The 26,373-nt window shown below is 37.9% G+C and overlaps 1 protein-coding gene across 2 annotated transcripts; it reads left to right on the plus strand.

Annotated features, from left to right (window-relative positions):
* The first annotated feature begins 502 nt into the window (after nucleotides 1–502).
* LOC115428191 (high affinity choline transporter 1-like) lies at nucleotides 503–26,006 on the plus strand. Of its 2 annotated transcripts, XM_030147148.1 has the most exons (10): nucleotides 503–874; nucleotides 8,002–8,052; nucleotides 8,626–8,831; nucleotides 9,577–9,690; nucleotides 11,154–11,309; nucleotides 16,517–16,665; nucleotides 20,786–20,929; nucleotides 21,181–21,334; nucleotides 22,044–22,261; nucleotides 22,940–26,006. In XM_030147148.1, the coding sequence occupies exons 3-10, from the start codon at nucleotides 8,648–8,650 to the stop codon at nucleotides 23,477–23,479; spliced, it is 1,659 nt and encodes a 552-aa protein (XP_030003008.1). In that variant the 5' UTR covers nucleotides 503–874; nucleotides 8,002–8,052; nucleotides 8,626–8,647; the 3' UTR covers nucleotides 23,480–26,006. The 2 variants fall into 2 exon arrangements, with proteins under 2 accessions (XP_030003008.1, XP_030002927.1); XM_030147067.1 differs by lacking the exon at nucleotides 8,002–8,052.
* The last annotated feature ends 367 nt before the right edge of the window (nucleotides 26,007–26,373 follow it).

A 26,373-nucleotide genomic window follows, 5' to 3' on the forward strand; every position in this document is an offset into this window, starting at 1 on the left:
AAATGTTTTTCTCAGTGTATTGCAGCTGTGTGAGGATTTTGTTAAGCTGTGAAACACATGATATAGGTGACAGAAGGAGAGGTCCAGTGAGTCAGTCCTAAAAGGAAAGGGGGGAAAAATGACAGTATGAGAGAAGCTGAAAACATTCAGGCAGTTCATAGGAAGCTAAAAAGCGCTGGAGAAAAAGGATGAAGACACATGAGATGAGTGAGCTGAAGATACAGAGAAAGGAGTGGGGGTCATTATACTGATCATGAGCAGCTGGAGGTGCCAAACTCATCCTCATGTGGATCACAGCAGAAAAATGGGCTGGGTACACCCCTCCCCTTCCTCATGCTAGACACTAATTGGCTGCAGACAGGAAGCACCAAGCCAGTCGCCAATCAGGTGGCAGTAGTGGCAGTTCCCCTCTCTCCCCTTTGTTGTCACTCAGTGCCCGCCCACCTCCTGAAGTTTAAAATGAGAGGAAGGCTGAGCAATGCTTCTAGAGACTTCCATCCTACCTAGTCTTTGAACCTGCCTCACGAACGTCAACTGTGAATCCTCTCCTCCACTTCCACAACCTCATCACCATCATCATTACCACAGCAGAACACTGTTAAAAACTCAAACCAATTTTTTGGCTTTTTCTATTTATTTTATTTTTATTTTTTTGCCTTAATCATAGAGATCACAGTTTGCTTTCTTTATATTGCCCTCCATCTCCTGGCAGTCTCAACACTGTCGAATACCGTGAGGGAGTGCTGGAGTGAATGAGTCTCCTCTCTCTCTTCCTGGACTGAATTTATCATCTGGCCTGTTCTTTTCACTGAGAATAGCCTCTGTCCTCTCTTCACATCATCCCTAAGAACTGACTCGTACCCTTAACTTCTAGGTATGTATTCTACCACTGAATCTACTTACTTTGATGTACAGTGTCACATACTACTTCTTGTTTATCCCTATTATCTGTATGTTGACATTTGAGCTGCATTTTGGAAGCTACAAAAGATATATTTTGAGTGTATGTGTGCATTTTCTAAGAAGGCTATTTTGGTGCGGTCAAATTGGGACACTAAGTGAAAGTGCATGCCTGTCCTAGAAATAGCCAGCGTAGGGCTGCTGTGGGGCCAATATGACTCTTTTTAATGTGTATGACTGCAGCTGCTACCTCTGTCTTTTTTTCAGTATTCTGTCTATCAGTGGTTTTGATTAGCTGTAATTTTCCACATTGCATTGGTCCAGGATAAGAAAAGTGGCAGAGTTAGCAGTCACACTGATGATAAATGAAGTGGCATCTGATAAACTGACACTTATTGCAAATCCATTGTGTCTTAATGATTATATCCTGTTTTGCAGAATGTAGATGGTTTTTTTTTTTTGGTTTTTTTTAACTCCTTTGTTTTCATTGAAAGTTCTTGAGGTCCTCAGTAACTTTTGTATTATTTAAGTGACTATTCTAATGTTTCTGTATTGGATGCTTGTTATTTATTTTGAAGAATAATCCACAAGAGGGCTTTAAATGTGTCAAAACTCTAGATACAATACTTGTGTGTTGTTTTTGGGTTTGTTTGTTTTTTTCTCTTATTTTCATAGTGGTATTTCCTGGCAGCTCTAACACGAAACTTTTTTTTTTTTCTTGACTTCCTCTCTGTACTGCCTTTTCAGGCCCATTCAAATCATTCTTATTGCCATTAATCCAAACCAAATCCTCCATCCCTGACTTTGGTGGGACTGACAAGCCCCACCCTGATGTCCTCATCACAGCAGCTAAAACACAACATCCAAGTTCAATTGTTAGAAACTAGGTCACTAACTCTAAAACTTTGTCTTTATGTCCTTTGCTTTTCTTGACCTTTAACACATCCACCTGGGTGTTGTGAGTGAATGCACAATTCGTTTCAGTGATTGGAAATCTTTGCTTTTTCCTGAATCAGTCACTTGTGATACTTGAATCAACAACTTATCCAGGCATAGGTTCTTCATCTTTGTTTTGTCACAAGATGCAATAGATGATTTACCAGAAAACTAAGTTAAATTTCTTACATCAAATTAATCTCACAGGTATTTAGGGACTCAACAAAGAAAAATACTAGTGGTAAAAAAGCCTTTTTTTCTCTCTCCATGGTCTCTCTGTGTTGGTCTTTCTCACTAGCTGGGTTTCCATTACAGTTTTCTACAAAACAAAAGCAATGTTTCTACAATTTCGACAAAGTACTTGTAGGTGTTTCCATTGAAGAGTGTTTGGCTTCTAATGCGTGATTCTATTAAAGTCCCGTCTCACGACATGTCATAATTTTCGAAAAAATACTGTGTAGTTCCTGCAAGACGCTCATTTAAGAAAGATGGATGCACTGAGTTTCATGCAAAACCTCCACAGTGTTGGTACTTTCTATATCGAAACATCTCACAAACCACTTCATGAGATCGTAAAAACATTTTTGTGATCTTTGACAGTATTTGAGACATTTCGGTGTTTCAATTACCAGTTTTCTATTGCACAATTAACATTTTGCGCATTTTTGAGGGTAATGGAAACCCAGATACTGTCTCCCTCAGTGCCTGTGAAACACAATCTTGTGTCTGGAGCCTAGTGTGGTCACATTTCACTCTTTATATCAACCTGAAACTCCTGGAGCAGTATGCACATATAGTGAAAGTTACTCAATTCAGGGCTAAAAAAAGCATTGTTGAATGCTCTAAATATCGTGAATTTGCAAGGGAGGGACTGGCAGCAGCAGAGATTGAGGGGAAGAGGCAGCAAATACACAGTTGGCAGAAGAGTCTGAACGGAAAAGTACCGAGAGGCAGTGAGTAGATAGTTGAGGTCTAAGGGGGTGGGAGGGAGAAAAACAGAGTCATTACTGGACCCATGCCAACACATACCTCTGCACCTGTATGAAAGAGAATACCTGTCCAAAGATTTATGCCAGTTAAAAACAAATTTAAAAGGTATTCTCATGGCCAGAGCACTCTTGTGACTTCACACATGTCACTGTGAAGTTTCTAGCTGCTGTTCAGTGAGACTCTAATGCTCTAATCACCAGTTACATGAGACATTTTACAGTTAAATCCCTTGCTGGGGTTCAGAGCTTCATTTTGTTTGCTTCAAAAGACAGAACTATTTAGAAACTGAAAGATTTGGCAATCTAACTCTTCCTTACGGAAGGAGTCACAAACAATCAAAAACTGCAAATTAGTGGGAATCTTTCCAAATACTAAGCGATGCACAATGCTTATAACAACTCCATTTAAACCATTTGAATTCTTAAAGTAATGTACGATTTTCATCACAAATTGTTTTTCAAATTTGTGAAACTCAAGTGATAGCCTAATTATCACTAATCCATTACTTTTTCCGTGCTTACACACCTGAATCACTTCTCTCACGGAAAAACAACTTCAAAGATGACACCATCATAAACACAGTCCACTTGTTTACATAACAAACCAAAACATCACTCGGGTCTTTTCGGAATTTTGTTGCAAAGTGCATTGTGGGAATGGGAATTCCACACAGCAGCAATTTCGCTATCTCTTCGTGAGTGCTGAACCCAAATGTCACTTTTACCTCCATCCACCAACTATACTCATTCCTTAAAACAACACTGGTGGACTGTATAATTTTACGTTGTAGGGATCTGGCTCATTTTCTTGCCCAATCTGTGAGAAACTGCTTTTGCTTCCCACAATGCACTTTGCAACAAAATTTCCAAAAAGGCCTGAGTGACATTTTGATTTGTTATGTAAACAAGCGGACTGTGTTTATGATGGAGTCATCTTTGAAGTTGTTGAAGTGATTCAGGTGCATGAGCCCAGAAAGACTAATGGATTAGTGATAATTAGGTTACCACTCGGGTTTTACAAATTTGAAAAACAATTTCTGATAAAAGTCATATGCTGCTTTAAAGTAGTTTTCAAGGTACCCTGAATCCTCTTTGATCATTTCTTCATTCATTTAATGTTAACACAGATTGGGTGGGGACTTACAGCAGGTACTTTTCTAATAAGTGGGCTTTGTTTGTGGTGCTTATGTTGAAAGGATTTTTTTTTCTCATCTGTTTACCACTACTGCACTCACCTCCAAGAACATTTCAATTGCAGAGATGATAACTGCATTTCCTTTAGCATTAATGCAAGAAATAAGTTGAATGCAAAAGTGGGTATAATAATCAGGTGGTTTCTTGATCATTTAATGTGCCTGCAAGGTAAAATTTGTAAGGAGATCGAAATGTTTACATGTATTAATTGCTTGTGAAAATTGAAAGCTTAAATGCAGGCCCGCAAGCTTATACAGAAGATACGTACTATCACCTTTTAATGCTTGAGCAGTGTAGGGGGGGGATGATGGAAAATTACCAGGCAGTGAGTAATCAAGTTGACGAAGTTCACAGAAGGGGAATAAAAACTTGACACTGATGCATGATACTGATGAAGCATTTCTAATGTGGATGTGTGAGGGGAGCTGTTTAAAAACGACGTGTGTGCTGGGTTAGGGGAAGAAAAGTTATGAGGTTCTCTAGTTTTTCTGTGTGTTTGTGTGCAAGTCGGCACTGCGATAAACATGTGCTGAGTGAACTGAAAATGGTTCAGACATACATGAGACTAATTTGGAAGCAACAGAATAAAGTTTGTGTTCTCATCTATTGCTTACACAAACAGCCACACACAGATGCATGCATACACACTCCTCACATGGACCTCTACACGTGAGAGCACTCCAGCTGCCAACGGTGTACTTCAAGAGGTTGGCTCATCTAAAGAAAGAAAATGAGTTCAGTAGTTGTCATTACTTGCCATAGATGTAAAAGGAGAATCTAAATCAATACATTAAGTTTTGCCCCCTGGTAATCATATGCAAAATAGATACAAGATAGTAATCACCTGTTACTGTATTTTAATTGCTGTTTTCATGGAACCCAAAGCTAGACAGAAGAGGAGTAAGGCCAAAATGCATGTATTAGATTTCATTTGAAAGGAACATCCTCTAGTTTATGTGCTTAACATAAGATACACAAACCTAAACAACATCAGTTTCAACATTGCTCAAATGCAACCCTCTAGAGTTGCTGATTTTTAAAGAGGTTTTTGAAGGACAATGTAAGTTTTTATGCCTTCAGTCACTGATATGGGTCAAAAAACAGATCCTATACTTCCCATGTTACAACATAATAGTGTCTTTTATTAGCTGTTTGCTGCCTCTTAAATACCTACTTTCAAAATGCCACATACCTCCAATTTTCATGTAAAGCCTCAGGCTTTGATATAAGACGATAAATTGTTTGAACTTCATGTGTAAAATCAGTGTCCTTTTATTTCCATACTATATCACAAAGTTAACCATCACTGGCAGCCTTTTTGGAGTGCTCTACAAAGGAAGCAGATGAGGTTTTATTGGTTCTTGTTGTACATAACTGGTTCACTGAGAGTTTTGTTGTTGTCTGTTTGAAAGATGTGTACAACACACAAGTTAAATATAAACTTGGCATCCCTTCAGAGTTGACTTGGGATCCAAACATTGAGCATTCTACAGTGAATCCAGACTTTCAACAATGGCAAAAAACATATATAAGAAGCTTTTTGTTATGAGTTTAGAGTGTAAATGAAGTGGCTGAATTGTATTCCATGTCACAAACAATGCATTTGTCTTGTGTTGTATTTAGAGCAGTGAACAGTTAACATTAGTGCATCCACAGCCACAATAAGGTAAATGAGATAATCCACAGACAAGACCTCATGGTCTTCATCTGTCACGTTGAAAGGCTGGCTAGGGCAAGCAACATGTGAGTGTATTTGAGCGGTTTAGGAGTTGGTGGATGTGTTTTTTACTTAAATAGGTCAGTAGGCAGACATTCTCTATAGGCCTCGCTGGACTACTCTGTGAAATATCTTGCATACTTTTACAGCGAGGAGCAATGACTGACCACAGTGGTCTGGCAACAGATCAAGCCTAGTCTGCAGAGTCTGATCTTGCCAGTCAATTACACAAAAGATATCCAACTATGCTGTCTCTGAAGAGAAGTCAAGGATTTTATGTTTATAACCTTTATTTAACCAGGAAAAACCTCACTGAAATTAAAAATCGATTTTTCAAGAATGTCCTGGATTGACACAGATATGTAAAGCTTTATGGCTTCTTTTACTTCAACATTTTGGCTTGTATGAGCTTTAACAGCATCATGTATACACACAGATTACAGGCTGTAATGAGGGACTTGGTGTTTTTGAGCAGCTACTTGGTGTCAATCATAGACTCAACAAGTCACAACTTTGCCACTAGATGGCACGATGCTGAAATTACATTTTATTTTTTGAATGTGGCAGCAATAAATAAAACATGTGCATGGTCTGTGTCATAGATTCTGAATCTGTCAATTTATTGAAAGGTGAATATGTCGGGAGTAAATGTCTCTGATATTCATGGGAAAGGGACACAGTGTCCTCTGATTCCTTTTTGAATGTTTTCTTTATTTTACAAGCAGATGAAAATACCAGCAGCTCACAGGGAATTAGCTGCCCCACCTGAAGAAGTATAAGGCCCATGAACATTTAAGAGACCCTGTAGTTTAAGACATTGAGCACTCAGGCTGTTTGTCTCAGTGTTGGCCATAGCACCTAAAACTCCTAGTGTAGCATGAGTCTTATAAATCACTGCTGAACGCTCCCATCCCATGTTGCATTTAGTACATCAAGAGTTGGTGGAGTCTTGAAGTTGCTGTTTATTACTTCAGATTATCATCAGGATAATAAATAGCACTTTACTTCTTCAATAACATGCAATTTTAAGATGGTTTACTTTTTTCACTTATTTAGAATTCCCATTGCCCAGCGCTGCCCTACTTCATATGGGTTGTTTTAAAAATTCCTTTCACTTAATGTAAGAGTAACACAATCTCTGTTGCAACTACAACCAAAAACTGGAAAGCTCACCTCTTCAACAGCTTCTCCCTCCACACTGCAAATTCACTGTCACTGTATAGTGTAATACCTTCAAAGAAATACAAACAAGCCCAGCTAATGATGATCAGATTTTTTTTATTCTTATTCCAGAATGACCATCAAGTGTGAGTCAACTTAACACAACTGTTAATGAAAAGCAAAGAGCTCTGAGGTGAAGTCCAGTAAAAAGTCCAGATTAAGATGCATGTAGAACTGCAATGTGTGGCATGTATAGGCTGTAAAACTTTGAGTAGAAACATACACATGCAGAACAAATCAAAACACTTGAGCCACGTGACCTTGTAATTCTTTCAAGGCTTTTGCTGTCTTTGGCTCAGTGCCATGCCCCCCACCCCCCACCACCAGAAAACCCTCACCCATTCTTTCCATAGCTTTCACATAAACACATGCATATGTATATACACACACACACACACACACACACACACACACACACACACACACATATATATGAATATATTTATGCACATTTACCCCCTACCCATATTCCTCCACATTCCTTTGCTTTTACAAACATTTCCTTTCTTCCTCTCCCTATTATCCCCTGTGGACATACTGTACATGCTTTCTTTCTTTTTCAACTGTTTTGACACAAGCCCAGTCTTCACTGTATGAAAGAAAATTTGTTTTTCACTACGTTGGGCAGGGGCCATGTGTTGTTTTCCCCATGAAAATTGTGCTTGTGTTTATGATTAATGCATTTTTGGTCTATAATAAAGAAAAGTTTTCCCTAAGAAGCTGCTTTAGTGTGATATTTTATATTCTTTGGGTCCCTCATTTTTGTCGGACTTGTTTAATACTGCTGCTCCAATAATCTACATCAGGCATGTCAATGTGCAGAGAAGTGGGTGCAAGTAGGTGTAAACCAGCAGTTAAAGATTAACACTTCTCTGTATAGATCCAAAGGCTTTTTTCCTTTTTAGAACCCGTGAGTCAAGTGCACACCACAGCAACAGCACACAGACACACCCCCACACACACATGTACACACTAATGTGGCTCTGGGTTGTTTTCACTTCTCGATGTTTGGGGTCGAAAACTCGGGCCGACCAACCACTGAAGAGGGGGGACAACAACTGTCCGCCATCTTTGTCAGTGCTGCCAAGCATTATGGTGAGACCCTTTTCGCCTCTCTGACTTCAGTCTTCCATCCCTTACAGTTTTGCTTTACTTTTTCCCTTCTCTTCCACTGTTTCTCTTTGTGTCCTCCTCACCTCATCATCAGTCTGCCAAGCAAGTGGAGCCAAATTATCTGAAACACTGCTCCTTTTTATTTTAAGCTGCAGTATTTTCATTTGTCACTCTTTCTTAGAAGTCTTTCTTTTCCACCTCACTCCCCCTCTTTTGATCATTGATTTGAATACATACTTCTATTGTTTTCCATTAGTTTGTTATTTGCACTCAATAGCTTCTGCACATGTTGAACATGTCTTTTTGTCCAAATCATCTTAAATGACACTTGTGCAAACTTGCTTCCCCTACCCCACTTGCCCTCCAACCCTACACATTTCTATTACAAAAAAAGCTAGAGATTAGTGATTTTTAAAATTTATTTATTTAATTTTTTTTTTTTACACATTTTGTTTTGTGATGTAAACCTTTATGTAAGCATTGTAAACATATGTATCAATAACTCTTCTGACTCTCGGCAGCTCTGATCTTCATATTTCTCTATTTTCTCTACAGGAAACACAGACAGACATTCACAATGGCTCTCAATGTACCTGGTCTGGCGGTGATGGCAGTGTTCTACCTGGTGATCCTGGGAACGGGTATTTGGGCATCCATGCGCTCCAAGAAGGAAGAGAAGAAGTGTACAGGAGATGGCATGGAGATAACGCTGCTTGCTGGACGCAAGATTAACTTGCTTGTTGGCATCTTCACTCTCACTGGTAAGGCTGCTCTTTTCTTTCTTTTAGTTGAGTGTATAACATTTAGTGGAGAGGCTGCGGATTGCATCCAAGTGGCCCCTTGCCTCACCCTGCACTACAGTGGCTAATAAAAACTTGAATAATGCAAAAGGTCCTTGTTTGATTTCATGTTTAGCCTTTTTAGTTGAGTGTCATTAAAGCTTCAAAAGCTTAAGATTCACTCACATTTGTGTTGAGTCTTTTTATGGTTGGAAGCAGACATTTGTTGGCCACCTCCATTTCTCATTACAACTGTATGTACAAGAAACCTCCCTCACACCTTTGAGAACCAATCTTTACGCTTCCTCCCGAGGTCTTCAGTACCTCTTTTACAGCAGCGACATGTGGTAACACTAGCTATCATTATCTTAGACATGGGTTGTGCTAATCTGATAATCCTTTCCCAGCGCAACAAGATCTACCTGGCTAAATCTATATTATACAAAGTGATTCTTATTTCCAATGACTATACATGACTAAAAACATCATTATATATTCTTCACACTGAACCTTTAAATCTTCCTGAAGTGCTTATGGAACAAAAATGTTCTTCATTTATATCCAAGAGTTGTATTTTTGTTGGAATATTGACTTTATTGTTATTATTATTATTAATTTTGATCATATTTGATGGACTAAGCAACAGTTTTGCACTCTGTCATTTGTATGCATGAATGTAATACAGTGTATACAATGTTTCTAACTGAATGTGTGTTTGCCTCTGCAGCTACATGGGTGGGTGGAGGCTTCATCCTTGGTATAGCCGAGGCCACATACAACCCAACGATGGGCGCAGTGTGGGCTCTCATGCCTGTGCCTTATGTCCTGACTTTCTTCTTAGGTGAGTCAGCGCTGAAAGTAAGCATTAAACCCAGATTTAACTGGCACTTAGTGTCTACCTTTAATAAATAAATTAGGTCTCTTGATTGCAGTCTTGATACAATTTTTAATTAGCTATAGTTGTGGTAGAGAAATTAATGCACTTGTGGATAATGAGAGCAACTGCAACAACAACTCCAGGAATATAGATACTTGTAGGTTTTCAGTGTCAGCAATGGAACTCATAACATTCTGCTGCCTTCCTGTCAGTTTTTTTTTTTTTTTAAACTTTGTTGTCATTGTAATTCTTTTGATAGATACACAGAGGGATCATCTTTTCTGTGTAGAAATAATTATTAATTTACATCATATTAAAACTAATGAAAGAACCAAGGACTAGAAAGTATATTTTCATCATCTGATATCACTGAAGAGGTGAAATGTAGGTAGGGTAGGCCACAGCCAACATTTAAACATGCGTCCTGTCTGTTAATAGCTTAATCTGTTGGTTCTTGATCTCTCCTGCAAATTTGTTCACTTGTTGTCACCGTAATATTTGTTAATTGCAAGAAACTTATACAAAAGCTTGGGGTTGAAATTTTTACACTGGTTATGTCTGTACCTGACAGACCACTGACCAGTTGACAGCAGGGGCCCCCCAGGAGGTGGACTGGGGTTTGGCCTTAAATGGTACTTAAATGAGAGACGAACTTCATGTACACTAACAAAGATGGCTTTGTACAAAATTATAGCAAACATAATGCACTGGAAAACCACAAATATGTCTGTGGGTCCATGTTTTGGCACATCTTTGAAGTCAATTTTTTGAGAACAAATTTAGATTTGGACAAGAGTTCTGTTTTAATGCTACATGCTGCACTTTTTTTTTTTTTACCTTTATTTATTACTGAAACCATTCGATATCATGCAACTTCAGCAGAGGAAGCATAGTTTTCCAACTTTCTGCTTCTTCTATCTCAGAAGTGTTGTTGACCACTGACCCAGCTCCTGTACAACCCTTCCCCCATTAGCACTAATAAAAGTGTCACTCGCATTTAAAAATAGGACTATGAGAAATCGGTGCAGGATTGTGACTCGAGGCAACAGGTGCAAAGGGATGAGTTCAGCTAGAGACTTAGGTTGCCGGCTTCTGCCCAAACTGAGCAACTTGTTTGTCGAAAAGAGGTGAAATTGTCCAGGATAGTATTACAATGAGTGTATTTGATGTGAGAGTTATGTGAACTGGAAACCCTTAAGTCCCAGATAAGGAAATACAGCATTCTGCTCTTGACCATTGTTATATAAGTAGGCCCATGAGTAAATCTGAAGGTCCTTATCATATTATCTGAAGGGAACACTTGTTTTAGGTTATTGTTAACACATGCTGTTCTTGTTCCGCTTCTTTCTTTCTGTTTTAAATGATAGAAATATAGGTACATTTTGAAATAGAATAAAAGTTAATCATGTGTTTTCCTCTTGAACCAGGTGGCTTTTTCTTTGCCAAGCCCATGAGAGAGAACAAGTATGTGACAATGATGGACCCCTTCCAGCAGAAGTATGGGAACTTCCTAAGCAGTGCACTGATCTTTCCCGCGCTGGTGGCTGATGTCCTGTGGGTAGCACGCACACTCGTCAGCTTGGGTAAGTTACTTCACACAGCAACAGTGTCTGGCACTCGCAGACCTTGGAACACAATGTGCACAAACACTAGAATAGGAAAACAAGTGGGCCGTTAATAGCTGGTGGATTTTTTTTTGTTCCACCTTAATTCTTTAAGTACTGATGATTATTGAAAGGGAGCAGGTGAAATAAAATAAAAGGAAAACCTTGACTATATAATATTAGAACCACTCCCACACACCCCAGATTTCATTGGGCTCTTACAAAACACTTTTTTTCTTTTCTTTTTTTTTTCTTTTTTTTTTACAGTGGCAAGTGTTTCTGTTAATGTGATCAGATAAGTTATTTGTGGGACAACAGAAAGTGCACTGTAAAATAAAAGACAATGTGGCAATACCTGGACAAAAGAAAAGTCTGAAAATTGATTTTTCACAGAACCCCCCCCCCCCCAAATGGTAACTAGGCATTCTAAGTTTGTCAAAGCTTCATGCTACATCCACAGTAATGTGTTTCATTGTACAACTTTTTTCAATGAAAGCATCCTGATCTACACAAGTGTGGACAAGGCAAAGTTTCAGAAAAAAATCTGAAAAAACATTCTAATGTGCCTGAAATATAAGTCACATGGGGTAGACAGGGGCCTGTTAATGCTTTCTATGGACATAATCAGTTGTATCATGAGATAAAACTATTTGAGAGCAGCAGCTCTAAAAACTTTTTTAAATGTCTCAGCATATTGTACTTCAGTTGGTCTGAGAAGAAATGAGACTTCTTTTCTTTCTTTTGACGTTGTTGTCACATAAAATCAATCCTCAACACTAGATTTTCAGCTAGTTTGCAACTGGATTTTCAAAGTGGTCAAGAGGACTGCATACATTGACACGTTTTTAATTAATAGTCAATGTTCAAAAATCTGTCAGATGCAACTCTAGTGGGCTAGTCTGTAGCTCAACAAAGAAGCAACACAGGAGCTCCTGCAACAGTAATATTGTGGCTTCACTTTTCCATAGTGTCATGAGATGTATATTGATGTATTCATTCTTTGAATTTAGGGCATCCAGGAGTGACAATAATGGCAATGCGTCTATTTTCCCTTTCTACAAATCTGAACATTTTATCAAAATGGCTGTAGTCATCTCATCCTCGACTTGTCATTTTGGGTTTTCAGTGTCATAGGGGAAGGCAGAGAGACTCATTACACTCTGTAATGCTCCAAAGCAATACATCATGCTCTTTTACATATGCCAGTCCTTTTCTCCTAAATCATCTTATGAGAATTTTTCAATATTTTAAACTAGAAATGCATCTTATAGTTTGTTTAAAGAAACGTCTACTTGTATTCATCACTACACCCCAACCATTTGACACGTCCCCGCTGCGTGAAGCCCTTAAGCTGTCAACGTTTAGAGTTACCGTTGCTGTTCTACAGTTGCCTCATAACTCACTAGGGTAAGGTTACGTTGGCTAAACATAAACTGCGTAGTCCTTGTCCTAAAAACATCTTCTTATGTAACAGTTGTGTTTTACTGTCCAATCTCATTTTCCTTCCTTGTCATACTGAGGACATCTGCTGCTGCTTTCTCTAACATCATTTACCTATCGTTACACTTAAGTCATAGAACAATGCTGTTTGTTTATATCTGGCCTTGTGGGTCAGCTTGAGAGACCAAAGACTTTTTTCAGCTTCAGCCCTCACTTTAACACATCACTGTGTATTGGGGTCACAAATCCATATATGGCATTGGTAAATGTAGCATCAGTAAACAAGGGGGTTGGTTTTGGCGAATGGTCAATTAGTTCAGACTTGCATAATGCTGCTTTGGCTCTGACAGTATCACCTCAACTCACCTCACCTTGGCATTGCTTTTTTCCATAACATGATTGCAGGTACAGTTGGGTACTATTTTAGGTACCACTTCTGTAGAAGCTCTTGATGAAATGATACAATACTAAAATATGACATGAAACCAAAGAGATCACACATTGGTTGAGTCAGATTAACCTCTCCATCCATACATACACATCATCACCACAGCGACCACCCATACTGAAGGTCTGTTGCATCTTCAGTGGAAATGCAGCAAGATTCGACCAATCCTGAGAAAAGCTGAGGCGAGTTGAGCTGACACCAGTAAGTGCAAGAGCAGCAACAGAGTACCAACTAAGAGCTGTACTACGCTACACATCACATGTATCTTATGTAAATGTATATATTATTTTGTATCACGTTTTACACTTAAAGGTCAAAAAAGCTCATCTTTGAACTATTGTTACAAGAATCACAGTTCAAATGTTGACTTTAAGGCTAAAAAGATTAAGGCTAATCACTAAAACAACTAACTGCTGCGGGACATTATTATTGTCGCTATTTGACTGTGAATGACAGGATGAGTCATGCCATGACATATTTCTATTGGAGGTTAAAATGGTTATTTTAGTCTACTAGTATTGTTTATATAATGGTGGTTCTATGTAGTCAGTCCACTTTGTAAGGATTACTTTAATTGTGTGTGATTGGTTGTATATTTTTGTGCGTGTCATGTGCTGTGATAATGGATAAGCGGGTAACAGCTCCTCTGTGTGTGAGAGTTTGTAATGTTTTTCTGTGTGTGTTTTTAATGCTGTTTTCTTTTCCAGTGTTATTTGAAAAAAGGAGTTAAACATCGAGCAGCCTGTTGATTGTGAAAGGTGATCAGTTATTCAAAATAGACTTTAATGTCTTTAGAGCCTTTTCCTTGATTTATGCCAGGGCTTTGAGAGCAGACAAGAAATCATGTTACATGCTCAATCATTACTTTTTTTCCCCCTTCTTTGTAAAAAGATGTTTATATAATGAAAAATCCATTGACAGAGTCGTAAAGTAGCGCTGTAAGCTGTGCTGACACTCCACAAAAGGACTGGTAGGGAGGCAGGAATGCTCCTGGGACATTTGTGTCTAAACTTATTAAACCAATATAGAAGCAGGGGACCCCCTCACTCCTCACGAAAACCTCCTGATGTTTTTAGGACAGTTATACTTACACGTTCCACATGTACCTGGTATCTCTCTCACACACTCTGACACACACACACACGCACGCACGCACGCACACACACACGATACTCCAGAGAGCGCACATTTGACACAGGGTTGTTGCTGGGAGATGGTTTATGTGAAGTATAAACTGAGTGCATGGCCTGCATGAGCCAGTGACTGAGAGTTATGGTTTATTGCCAGACAGCATTTAATTCTTAAAACACACTTTAAAGGTTTTGTCATTCTGGCCTTGTATATTCACCAGCACCTAGTCCTGGTCAAATAACTGTCAGGAAATATTCAAGGATAGAAAGAGTATGTGTGTGCATATACATGAACTCAACTTTGAAAGTGGGGCAGGCATCTAAAAACAACATGGGAGGGGGGTATTTAGGCAGCTCTTACCAAACCATCCCTGGTACTGCAAATAAAACCACAGCCTCTCATTCCACCTTTCCTCTACCTCAATTTATCACAGTGGGGAACAGCACAGCTCAGCACAGTACAGACAGTCTGGTGCTAAATTTAGAAATTACACCACCCAGGAAGTATTTACGATAATGATTATCCTGCCCCCCACCCCACCCCTAAAAAAAACAAAAACAACATTGATCCAGACATATCCAGACCTTGAGCAAAGATGGATCTTGGTTCACATGTGGCATCTCAATGCATCCTAAGCAGCAATCTGTGGTTTCCTGCAAGTTTTATGCTAAATATCAAGAACCATAACTTCAGTTGGATGTGTCTACTATCATTGGTGTATAGCAACTGTACATATGAGATATATTTTAGTCTAACTGTTGAATTCGGTTTGTAATTTTCTCCATAACTGGTCTTACATAATACAACAATTTATATAGGTTTCCAAAGTTTCACTAAATGTCAAAGTATTGCATCAACCCATTCCTCAGATATCGTATTCTAAGTATAACAGGAACCAACTGATGAACAAACCTTTCTGAGATGTAGGAACACATGTCAAGAGAGAAGCATAAAAAAATCACAGATTTACTTAGGACGTGTTGATATATATTGTTTTTTTGCATTTACACTTGAGTATTTACTATTCATTTTGTACCAAGTGTGAACAGTTGGTTAATAACTACAGATTCTGAGTTTGTCGACCAAATAAAAGATGAAAAACCAGCTTTTTTAGACAAATTAATTATAACTTAATTTTATATGACTAAATTATGGCTTAATTTAGATTGTATGCTGTATTACATCATATTAGGGGTAAATGGTGAAACCATCAGTCGTGCATTTGTTGACACAAAACTAAAGCTGGTGAGGAAGCTAGAAAGTTGATGGCTGGATTATAAATGGGAGGGAAACGTAACTGAGGGTAAAAGCAGGGTGGTGAGTGGCGATCGATGGTGCCGATCTGACACTTTTCTGTTTAAGGGCATTGTTGTGGTGCGGCTGCGGCTGGGGGGACCCTGGCAATGTGGGAGAAGAGACGGTGAAGGTAGTGACGTTTTGCTTGCCTTGTTTGAGTAACAAGATGTCTTTTAAATTCACCTATATACAGTTGTATGAAATTAGTTGTATTTCTTTACACATTTTCATTTGTGTTACTACTTGAAGATACTTCTCTCTTTACCTTCTTTTTTTTACCTCTTTTTTGTAATTTCTTTAAAAGTGAGGTTGATTATTTTCCCAATCGGGTGAAAAGGAATGTTTGAGTCTCACAATCAATAGGCTGCTTCTGTTATGGATTTCTATTTAGCATTGTTGTTTTTATCATCACCTGGCTTGTTGCTTGACTTAAGCTCTTGGATGCTTTTTCAAGGTTTATTTCACAGTAACCCACACTTAAGTGTAACCCTTCTTAATATCTTGCTCTAAGTAATTAGATATAAAATGGTTTCCTCAGTGTTAAAAAAAAATGTAATATCTGTGGAATTTTTTTTTTGTCCTAAACTCTGAGAGATGGACAGTATGACAAGACAATGTCAACATGTAGCTTCACTGTAAACGTTAAGAATCAGTAGATTTAAGAGTGTATGCATGTATATCTGTGTGCCTGTGTGGGAGAGAAGAAGAATAAAAGCAAGAAAGGGACTGAGACCCTGATCAGGCGCTTTTGTTAAACTATCACAACAACCATTTGCATGTAACTGTAGCGACCAACACTTGGACATCTAGTTATTAGGTGTTTAGTCTTCATCAGTCCACCGGTGCTCATTACCCCGTGGTGTTGTTACAGGTGGCACTATGGCTGTGATCCTGGACCTGTCCTACATCTACTCCATCATCATCTCCTCAGTGGTGGCCATAATCTACACACTGCTGGGGGGACTCTACTCAGTGGCCTACACAGATGTCATCCAGCTCATCCTCATCTTTGTCAGTCTGGTGCGTAATATCTATTGCCCGTTTTGAGAAGTCGCTTAAGGGATCATTAGAGCCTTGGGCCTATTCTTCGGTTGAATGATGGCCATCATTGAAGTTGTGATCATATTACCCGCTGAAACCCATATTGGGAGCAAGTTGACGTCCAGCCAAGGGTATGGAGTAGTTGATTAATATGCTTTTCTAATTCATTATAGCTAACATGAGCTGAAGTTTGTGTATTGAGAAATTCAATAAGGAGATTACTAATTTATATGAAAAAAAATGTGATAAGGTGATTTTGGTTTGTGGTGACTTTAACATTGATCTATTGAAATGGAATGAACATGCAAAAACAGCAGAATTTGTAAACACTATGTTCAGTTTGAGTTTTCACCCTGTAATTACAAAACCAAGTAGAATCACATTGGAAAGCGCAACATTGATTGATAATATTTTTACAAACATTATTGATGGTGAAATAACGAGTGGTCTATTTCTGACTGACATAAGTGATCATTTGCCAGTTTTTATAGAACTGGAAATGAACAACAAATTATCTTTAACCAACTATAAGCAAAAACCTTGTTTGGTAAGAACAAAGTCACCAGAAGCAATTATGGCCTTAAAGGAGGAATTAATAAATTATGACTGGCATGAAGTTTATGTAGATGATGTTAATGAATCATATAATGCTTTCCTAGACATATTTCTGACATTGTACAATAGACATTGTCCTGTGAAAGAATATAGACAAGATCTTAAAAAGAATAAGAAACCATGGTTAACTAAGGGATTGGAAAGGGCTTGTAAGAAGAAAAACAGTCTTTATAGGGAATTCCTGAAGCACAGAACGAAAGAAAAAGAGAATAAATATAAAAGATACAAAAATAGATTGACAGCAATTATAAGAACACATAAAAAAGCCTATTATGATAAGTTGTTAGAAATACACAAAAATGATATTAAAGGTACTTGGAAAGTGTTAAATGATATGATTAAAAAAAGTAATAAAAAGAATTTTGCTACATATGTTGTTAAAACTGGTGACACTGTGGTGGAAAATACAGAGGACATCGTGAATATATTTAATGATTTTTTTGTTAATGTCGGTCCTAATTTGGCAAAAGATATTACCAAGTGGGAAAAGGATGATAAAACCTTTAATTTTGCTATTGAAAACAATAATTCAATGTTTCTTGGTGGAGTTTGTGAAAGTGAAGTGTTGGAAGTGGTCAGGAAATCTAAAAATAAAAAATCTACTGATAGAAATTCCATTGATATGACACTCATAAAACAAGTGATAAACAGTATCCTTCAACCATTCACGTATATATGTAACAAATCATTTCAAACAGGTACTTTTCCAGAAAATATGAAAATAGCTAAAGTGATTCCGATTTATAAAAATGGTGATAAGCACATGGTGTCAAATTATAGACCGGTGTCACTGTTACCACAGTTTTCTAAAATTCTTGAGAAACTGTTTGTAAAGAGGTTAGATGACTACATAGACAAATATAGGATATTAAATGATCATCAGTATGGATTTAGGAAAAACCGATCAACATCTTTAGCAGTAATGGAATTTGCAGAAAATATAGCAACAGCGGTGGATCAGAAACAACATACTGTTGGTGTTTTTATTGATTTAAGGAAAGCATTTGACACAATTGATCACTCAATATTACTCCGGAAATGTGAAATGTATGGTATAAGAGGTGTGACGCAAAACTGGTTAAAAAGTTATTTACAAAATAGGTCTCAGTATGTATCAATTGGAAATACAAATTCACAACTTAGAAACGTAACATGTGGGGTCCCACAAGGTTCAGTTCTGGGACCCAAGTTATTTATACTTTATCTAAATGATATCTTTATGGCATCTAGTAAGTTAAAATTTACAATATTTGCAGATGATACTAATTTGCTTTATTCGGGAGTAAATATGAAACAAATATTAGAAATTGTGGAAAAGGAATTGAGCAAGTTAAAAAAATGGTTTGATGTAAATAAGTTATCACTTAATGAAGATAAAACAAAATTTATGGTTTTTGGTGGTGCTAGGGGAAGTGATGATATAAAACTGAAAATTAATGAAATTGAAATTGAAAGGGTGTATGAAACAAAATTTTTGGGAGTGATTATTGACCATAAACTCTGTTGGAAACCACAAATAGAATATATCAAACGCAAAATGTCCAAAGCTGTTGCGATTCTTTATAAAACTCGAGACTTGTTAAGCAAAAAATGTTTGCATATGTTGTATTGTTCACTTGTAATGCCATATATGTCATATTGTGTGGAAATATGGGGCAATGTGTATAAGACTAATTTAGACCCAATAATTAAACTCCAAAAAAAAGCTATTAGAGTCATAAACAAAGCTGGTTATCTCCAATCAAGTAATCCACTTTTTGTAGAATCTGGTTTGCTAAAATTTCTTGACATTGTATATTTAAAAACAATGGAATTTATGTTTCACGTTAAAAGTAAAAACCTTCCTTTTTGTATTCAGAAAATCTTTAAGTTAAGAAAAGGACATTATAATTTAAGAGGGATGTTTGTGTTTGAAAAGTGTAAAGTAAGAACAAACGTTAAATATCACAGTGTTTCAGTTATTGGTGTCAAGCTATGGAACGAATTGAAGGATGAAGTGAAATTGTGTAGCTCACTGTTGAGTTTCAAAAAGAATTTAATTGGTCAAATTATGAAGGGCTATGAAAGTAATATGTTTACAAAATAACTTATTACACTGAATGTAGTATAATTTAAGTTTAAGTATTTATCTGTTACAACTTAAGGTGTGGACAATGGACTAAGGGTGTAAATAGGAGAAGCAGAAATAAGCCTCCGGCTTCAGCTTCTTCCTTTTTCAGTTACAAAATGTGTTAATTTTATGCTTGTTTGTTTCTTTTTTAATATGTAGGTGTTTTGTTTTGTTGTCTTTTTATATGTGTGTGTTTTGTATCTTGTATTTAACTGAAATAAACATTCATTCATTCAAAGTTTCAGCAAAAAAAAAAAAAAAAAAACTACTTGCATAATGTACAATAGATACATAAACTCAGCTGAGACAAAAAATTGTAAGAAATGTGAATCTAAACCACTGACATACAGGCAAAAGTAAAAAACTATGAGGCAAAGGTCCTCTGCTCCAAAGTGAAGCCAATGTGTTATGTACATTACAATGTAATGACTACTGATTTTGGTAGACTTAATGAACTTCTCTCTAAAACTATGCAGATCATTTTCCAGTCATTCATTTTATTTAGACCCTCTAATTAGTGCCCCATTGGTAGTTTTTTAGGACTAATAGATGTCTGATGTCTGCCTTGTTTGGATTTGAGGTTGGATTGACATCTCAAAACTTCTGTTTATTGAATAGAAGATTTTTCCTGACTGACAAACAACTAATAAGTCACAGTATCACAAATATTTCCTGAATTTTGTGTCAGTAAGCAAGCATTCAGTATTAGCTCACCACTCATGCTCCCATAGATCCACCCTTTTGTCCAAATATGGTCAGTTCCAAAAAACCAACATCACATCAAAACAGTAGTTCATAAACCAATGGGACACATCACAGTGGCTGTGTCCACATCTTGCGTAATGATTAAAACCAATAACATTTGTCCAATTAAAACAAAATGTGCATGAACAACTCGCAAGGTTTTCTTTTTTTTTTCTTTTCAGTGGGGTCTTGATGCTGGGCATGTATTTCTTGAGGATCAGTAATGTGGCTGACTGTAGAGTGGTTTTCAAATTTCTTTCCTCTAATTAACTTTGTAGTCTCCTCAGGCATTCACTACGAGGTCCATTTAAAATGTTTTGGAACTAATCATATGATTTTCATTAAAAGATGACATCTCCCTAGTAGTCCATGAGATCACATTTCTGTTTTTCTGTTCTCACTTTGTTGACTTTTCACCCATATTGTTCTGTAATTAAATTGACATTACTATGAATTTCAGAGCATATGATGACTGAAAGAGGAGCTACTAAATGGATCAATGAGAACTATGTAAATTTTACCTAATGTAATGCTGGGGTACACTGCACCACAAGACACACCTATCTCTAATTGACTGAAAGTCTTCCCTTTGGCCCTTAATCAGATAAGCTGTGTTGTTTGTGTATGCAGTGGGTGTGTGTTCCTTTCCTCCTGACCAACCCTCACTCTGTGGATATTGCTCTCACGGCCTACAACGAGACATTCCAGGCTCCCTGGGTTGGTACAGTTGAGCTTGAGGAAGCCGGCAAGTGGTTTGATGACTTCATGCTGTTGGTGAGTGAAAGCAGGCATCACATTGTAAAAGTGCGAGCCCACAGACAACTCCTCATGCTCTCTCAACCGCTACATTAAATCAAAACCAGCATTTTACATTAAATAATCTAATTTAATTAGATGACTAAATGGCCAAGCATTACAACAGCAAACTCTAAGAATTACAAGCCAAGCAAGGATAATTTCTTCTCCTTATCCTGCACTGATGTACAAACTGATTCCTGTTGTCATGTCTCAACTGTTTGTGCCAGGCTCTGGGTGGTTTAGCTTACCAAGCCTTCTACCAAAGGATCCTATCCGCCTCATCTTACACCCAGGCTCAGGTGACCTGCTTTGCATCTTCAGCCTTCTGCCTGGTGCTGGGTATTCCCTCTGTGCTGATCGGAGCTGTGGCTGCATCTACAGGTACACAGTATAAACTCAGATATATGCAAAACCCCTATGCCACTCTCTGAGTCAGTGTTATTATAGTGAGCAAAAACTAAAGTTACCATTATAATTTTGATAGTTTTGTTAACTGAAACCCGCAATAAAAAAGGGCAGCTTTGAAAATCATGAAAACCTTTTATTAATGAATGTTTCATTGCAAAGGAATGCCAAACAGAAGTGCAGTAATGCCAGTCTTGGGTATCATTAAAGGATTTTTACCTGGTTTATTTGGTTGATGACTGAGTCACAAACCACACAAACATTGATTCGGGCTCACCACTTTGGAAGGGACATGCTGACAAATCTTAGATGTTACTAGTTGTTTAGAGATTTTCTTTCCCTTGTCGCTTAACGTGCTGGCATGTTAAACCATTTACAGTTTCAAATATAAACCAGCTAGCGTCAGGGAGAACAATTGTAAAGCAGTCTACATTTTAAACTTTTTTTGTCACTTTTGTGTCAACAGTTGTAAGGAATAACTGGCAAAAATCTTGATTGCTGATGTTTTTACAGCCACTGCTTTTATGATACTTAACTAAAGGAACTTAGATACTCCACAAGAACAGAGAAATTTCTTCTCTCTCCTAGGACTGGTTTAGGAATTCTTGCAGCTTGTTCTCGATATATCAACAGAACTGTTTTTTTTTCAGTGATCAAATCTAATCCAAACTCTTCACTCTCACAGACTGGAACTCAACTGCTTATGGGTTGCCCACCCCATATGAGCGTGATCAGGCAGGCTCCATCCTCCCCATCGCCCTGCAGTTCCTCACACCACCTTATGTTTCCGTCATTGGCATTGGTGCTGTAGCTGCTGCTGTCATGTCCTCCATGGACTCAGCTCTCCTCTCTTCCGCCTCATTGTTCTCCTCAAATATCTACAAGAACATTATCAGGAAGCAGGTGAGACATTTTGGAGAAAAATATGAGGGTATGTGTCTATGCCTTTAACCATATACTGTATCTCATACCTTGAATTATAATACCCTACTGTCAGCCTTTCAAACTAACCTTGATGTTTGTCAAGGCAATCAAATGGACAGCAATGGTCCTGACATCTAACCAGTCATAGGATAGGCCTTTGAATGTCCAAAAATCATGTGCATGTTTTTCATTTTGTCCAATATTCTGTTGTAAATCTCCCATGTGTATGTATCATTCACTCCATTAAGTCTGCCACAAACAATAAGTTACTGAAGACAGTATAGAACACTATGTTATAGAGAGTTTTGTGTGGGTAGCACAAGACATTTATACCATAGTACAGTCGCACAGTCTGTGACAAAGTAGGTATTGACTTTACAGTACTGCCCACTGGGTCACTATGTGGTCTTTTTAATAATGTTTACTTTCATTATAACAATGACCTAGTTCACTGTCTCAGCCTGAAAGACTGTCCCATACAATGGCTCACTTCATTGTTTAGCATACTTCATCTGGTGGGTTCTTAGTCTGTCAGAAGGTATGCTTGGGACTAATGGCACAGTATCAGATGATGCGTACTGTCAGTCCTTGCACTATATAGATTAAATGTGAAACTTGCTTTTGTCCTCCTCACTGTTCTTCTGTCTGCTCATTCAGGCATCTGACCGTGAGATGCAATGGGTGATCCGTATCTCAGTAGTGGTTGTGGGCCTGGCTGGTACTGCGCTCACCTTCCTGGACAGCAGTGTCTTGGTCTTCTGGCTCGTGGGTGTGGACATGTCCTACACCATCATGTTCCCTCAGCTGGTTTGCATCCTCTTCTTCAAAGTATCTAATGGCTATGGTGCCACTGTGGGCTACATGATGGGAATCATCATGAGGGTTCTAAGCGGAGAACCCCTCATCGGCCTCCCACCTGCCATCCGCTTCCCTGGCTGTCGGCTGGATGATGAGGGAAAGTTAACGCAGTTCTTCCCCTTCCGCACCGCTATAATGCTCATCTCGCTTGCATCCATCCTGCTCTTCTCCTGGCTGACCTCCATAATTTTCAACAAGGGCTTGCTGTCTGAGAGATGGGATGTGTTCAAGATCAAACGCAAGCAGAAACCAACCGGCAGATCTGCAGGAGAGAAGAGCAACTGTGATCACAACGAAAGTGCTGCATCCAAGCAGCTCCTGGACACTACCAGCTGTTAAAGAAGCTCAGGCACAGGGAGAGAAGATGGGGGGCTGAATGGAGGCAGACATATATGTTCGCCTGCAAAGCAGGAGTTTACAGAGGGGGAACAACAGCAAGGGCTGGACATTAAGTAAGGATCCTGTGGAGTATCACAGTGAATTTGAGGCATGACTTAAAAAAAAAAAAACATTGTGATTTGAACTCTCTGGCACCCTGCAATACTTCAACAGTTGCCTTAATATCACATATTTTAGTAGCCAGCATAGCATAGAGCCAAATTAATTGCGTACAAAGAGACATGGCCCATGCAACAAATTTTGTTGCCTCTATCAAAAAAGTGCCAGAGTCTGTATTACATAGCAATCCTACTTCACTAAAATGGAGACGTCCATTTAAAGAACCCAGAGGCAGGTTCTTCCATCAAGCCATTTATATTAATTTAATTTGAAAGCAAATTATTGACAATATAACAACTTTTACCTCTTGTTCATTAGATACTGAATAAATACCCTTGTACATTTGTACATAGTTGTAAAAATATTATTTTACAAAAATTGATACATCTGAAACACCTATTTTTTTCTCAAAGTCCTGAATTCAGTTTACAAAAAACAGCTGCACTTTGAAAACATTTTAAGGCAAAAACACTTGCACAATAAATGGACTCCATCCTAAAAGACCAGTCAGTCCAACAAAATGTTGCTAAAATAGGTTACAGTACACCCAAAAGTGTGTATTTATTTATTCAACTGTGCTTTTTCTAAAAGGAAAGGCATCAGACTGTTGTCACAAACCTAAGAAAAAACAGAAACCACTTTGTCTTTTAGGGCAAAGTCATCGATTAGCTCGGCCCAATGTCAGTAGCTGGAAACATGATGGAACCACTGCATCGCATGTGTACCTACCTTCTGTCTCACCGTGTAAACCTTTACAAACAATTTGTGACCAGATGCAGCACGATAGGGTTTTCCTGTGCACCAGAACAAAGATGTGCTACCAGGTGAACAAAGAGCAGGCGCATGGTCTGCACTCTCCACTGTTACATTTATGAAATTGTTTATTATGTAACAGTTTATTTGAATGTGATCTTATCTCCTCTGTTCTGTAGTTGAGCAGCTGCCTTGTGATCTACTTTACAGAAAATGGTCATTCTTCTCAACTTGCAAGCTTTCTTTCAATAATTAGTTTTGAACTTCTGTAATGTTCTTCATCCAAAGAATCATTTCCCACTATTCTGATATTATTTTTTTTAATCTTTAGACATTTTTGCAGCAGTTCACTCTCTTTTTTTTTTTTCAATTTTAAACTGGTTTTTAAGCTTTTAAAAATTAATCTGTACGCAAGAAGACAACAACCAGAATTGTGTGATAGTATCTAAAATGTGAAGTTTTACAGTTACATTTGAACTTTTACCTTCACCTTTAAAATTCTGCTTCATAGATATCATCGGCTTTTACCACACTGTGACAAAAGTATGAAACCGCCCAGGTACCGATAACTAAAGTGTCCCACCTTGTTTGACTGCTTGGAGTTCAGTTGCAGTGCAATGCTTCGTGGCTGTGCTGTGGTTCTACGGACAACAGAAAAAAATAAGCACCTATTTGAAGTGAACAACAGTGGCACAAACACTATTTCATGCTTCTTTAACACTCAAAATGTGTTGTGTTTTTTTGTTCTTTTGCCAATATTGTTTTGTTGTGAATCGCACACAGAAAAATAACCGCTGTGTTCCAGAGTTGCTGTGGGCCCATTTCCCATGTCCACTAATTACAAGCATGTTCACTCACTGAATGTAGCGGTTTTGTACAACTGCACGGAGAGAAGGCAAACTAGACATCTCTCTTGTTTTCCTCATCCATTCCTCCTCCTCAATTTTTTCTCCTTCCATGTGGAAAGGATTTAGAGAAATTTGCTTTACAGTTTGTTTTTGTACTTATTGTACTTTTTTCTTGGTTATATATTGTATGCAGTGCTTGAGTTTACAGTGGGATCATTTCTTCCTCTGAAGTGGTGAAAGTTTGCAGCTAGGATTCTAAGAATTTTGACTACAAATTTCATCCCCCTTAGTTTGAATTCACACACAGATTGGCAAGACATTTTTAACTTAGGTTATACTGAACCTGCATACTAGCTTGTTGTACAGATTCCTGCTCATGAATAGTGATGGTCAGATCGCTGTCTTCTACCATACTGTTGCTTTTACTATCACTGGAAACCGGTTTCACTCTGCTGTCAGCCGTTAATGCTGAACATCATAAAAATAGGTGTGTACTTTAGTCACTGTTCAAATACCTCATGGAGTGGTAATGTTGTCTTTAAGTATACCAGATTTTTACCTATGAGTCAGACTTCTATCCAAAGCATACTGTATGAATGTCAGATAGCCTGTCAAAGACTGATCATGCAGAACAAACTGTGCCTCCAGACAGAATGCATGCAAGACACAAGGCAGGGATGGTTTTGTATCTGTGATTGTAATTTCTACCTGTATTATTCTCTTTTACTGTACTATCTAATCATGATTTGTATATGTACTCTTTTTTTTTTTTTTTTTTTTAATTAATCAAAGTTGACCGCTGTACATCGTGAGTTTTAACAGTGAAATGCAAATGTGTATTTTATCACAACTTAGTCATGTTAAAAGTCAAAGAAATTCACCTTACTTTTGCAGAACATTAAATGCAGAATTCACTTAATTTTTGTCAGCACTGATGTTATCAGATGTGCCTCACACATATTTAACACCTGTTACATATAGATTTAAAGCCATTCAGAATTAACACTCCTGCCTGAAAATTGCCCGATCCCGTCTCCAGACATAATATGATGAAATAAAACTTGCCAGCAGTCCTCAGTAAGCCATCCAGTTAGTGAAGGATGGAAGCACCTTAACATTTGTATTGTCATCTGT

The sequence above is a fragment of the Sphaeramia orbicularis genome, chromosome 1 (genome assembly GCF_902148855.1).
Source record: "Sphaeramia orbicularis chromosome 1, fSphaOr1.1, whole genome shotgun sequence".
Lineage (NCBI taxonomy): Eukaryota > Metazoa > Chordata > Actinopteri > Kurtiformes > Apogonidae > Sphaeramia > Sphaeramia orbicularis.

What these genes read in the sequence shown, in the direction of transcription:
- LOC115428191 (XM_030147148.1), top strand. Translation starts at nt 8,648, where the DNA reads ATGGCTCTCAATGTACCTGGTCTGGCGGTGATGGCAGTGTTCTACCTG. An exon ending in TGTCCTGACTTTCTTCTTAG is followed by an intron (nt 9,691 to 11,153) that starts GTGAGTCAGCGC and finishes CTCTTGAACCAG; the next exon opens with GTGGCTTTTTCTTTGCCAAG. An exon ending in TCCTCATCTTTGTCAGTCTG is followed by an intron (nt 16,666 to 20,785) that starts GTGCGTAATATC and finishes TTGTGTATGCAG; the next exon opens with TGGGTGTGTGTTCCTTTCCT.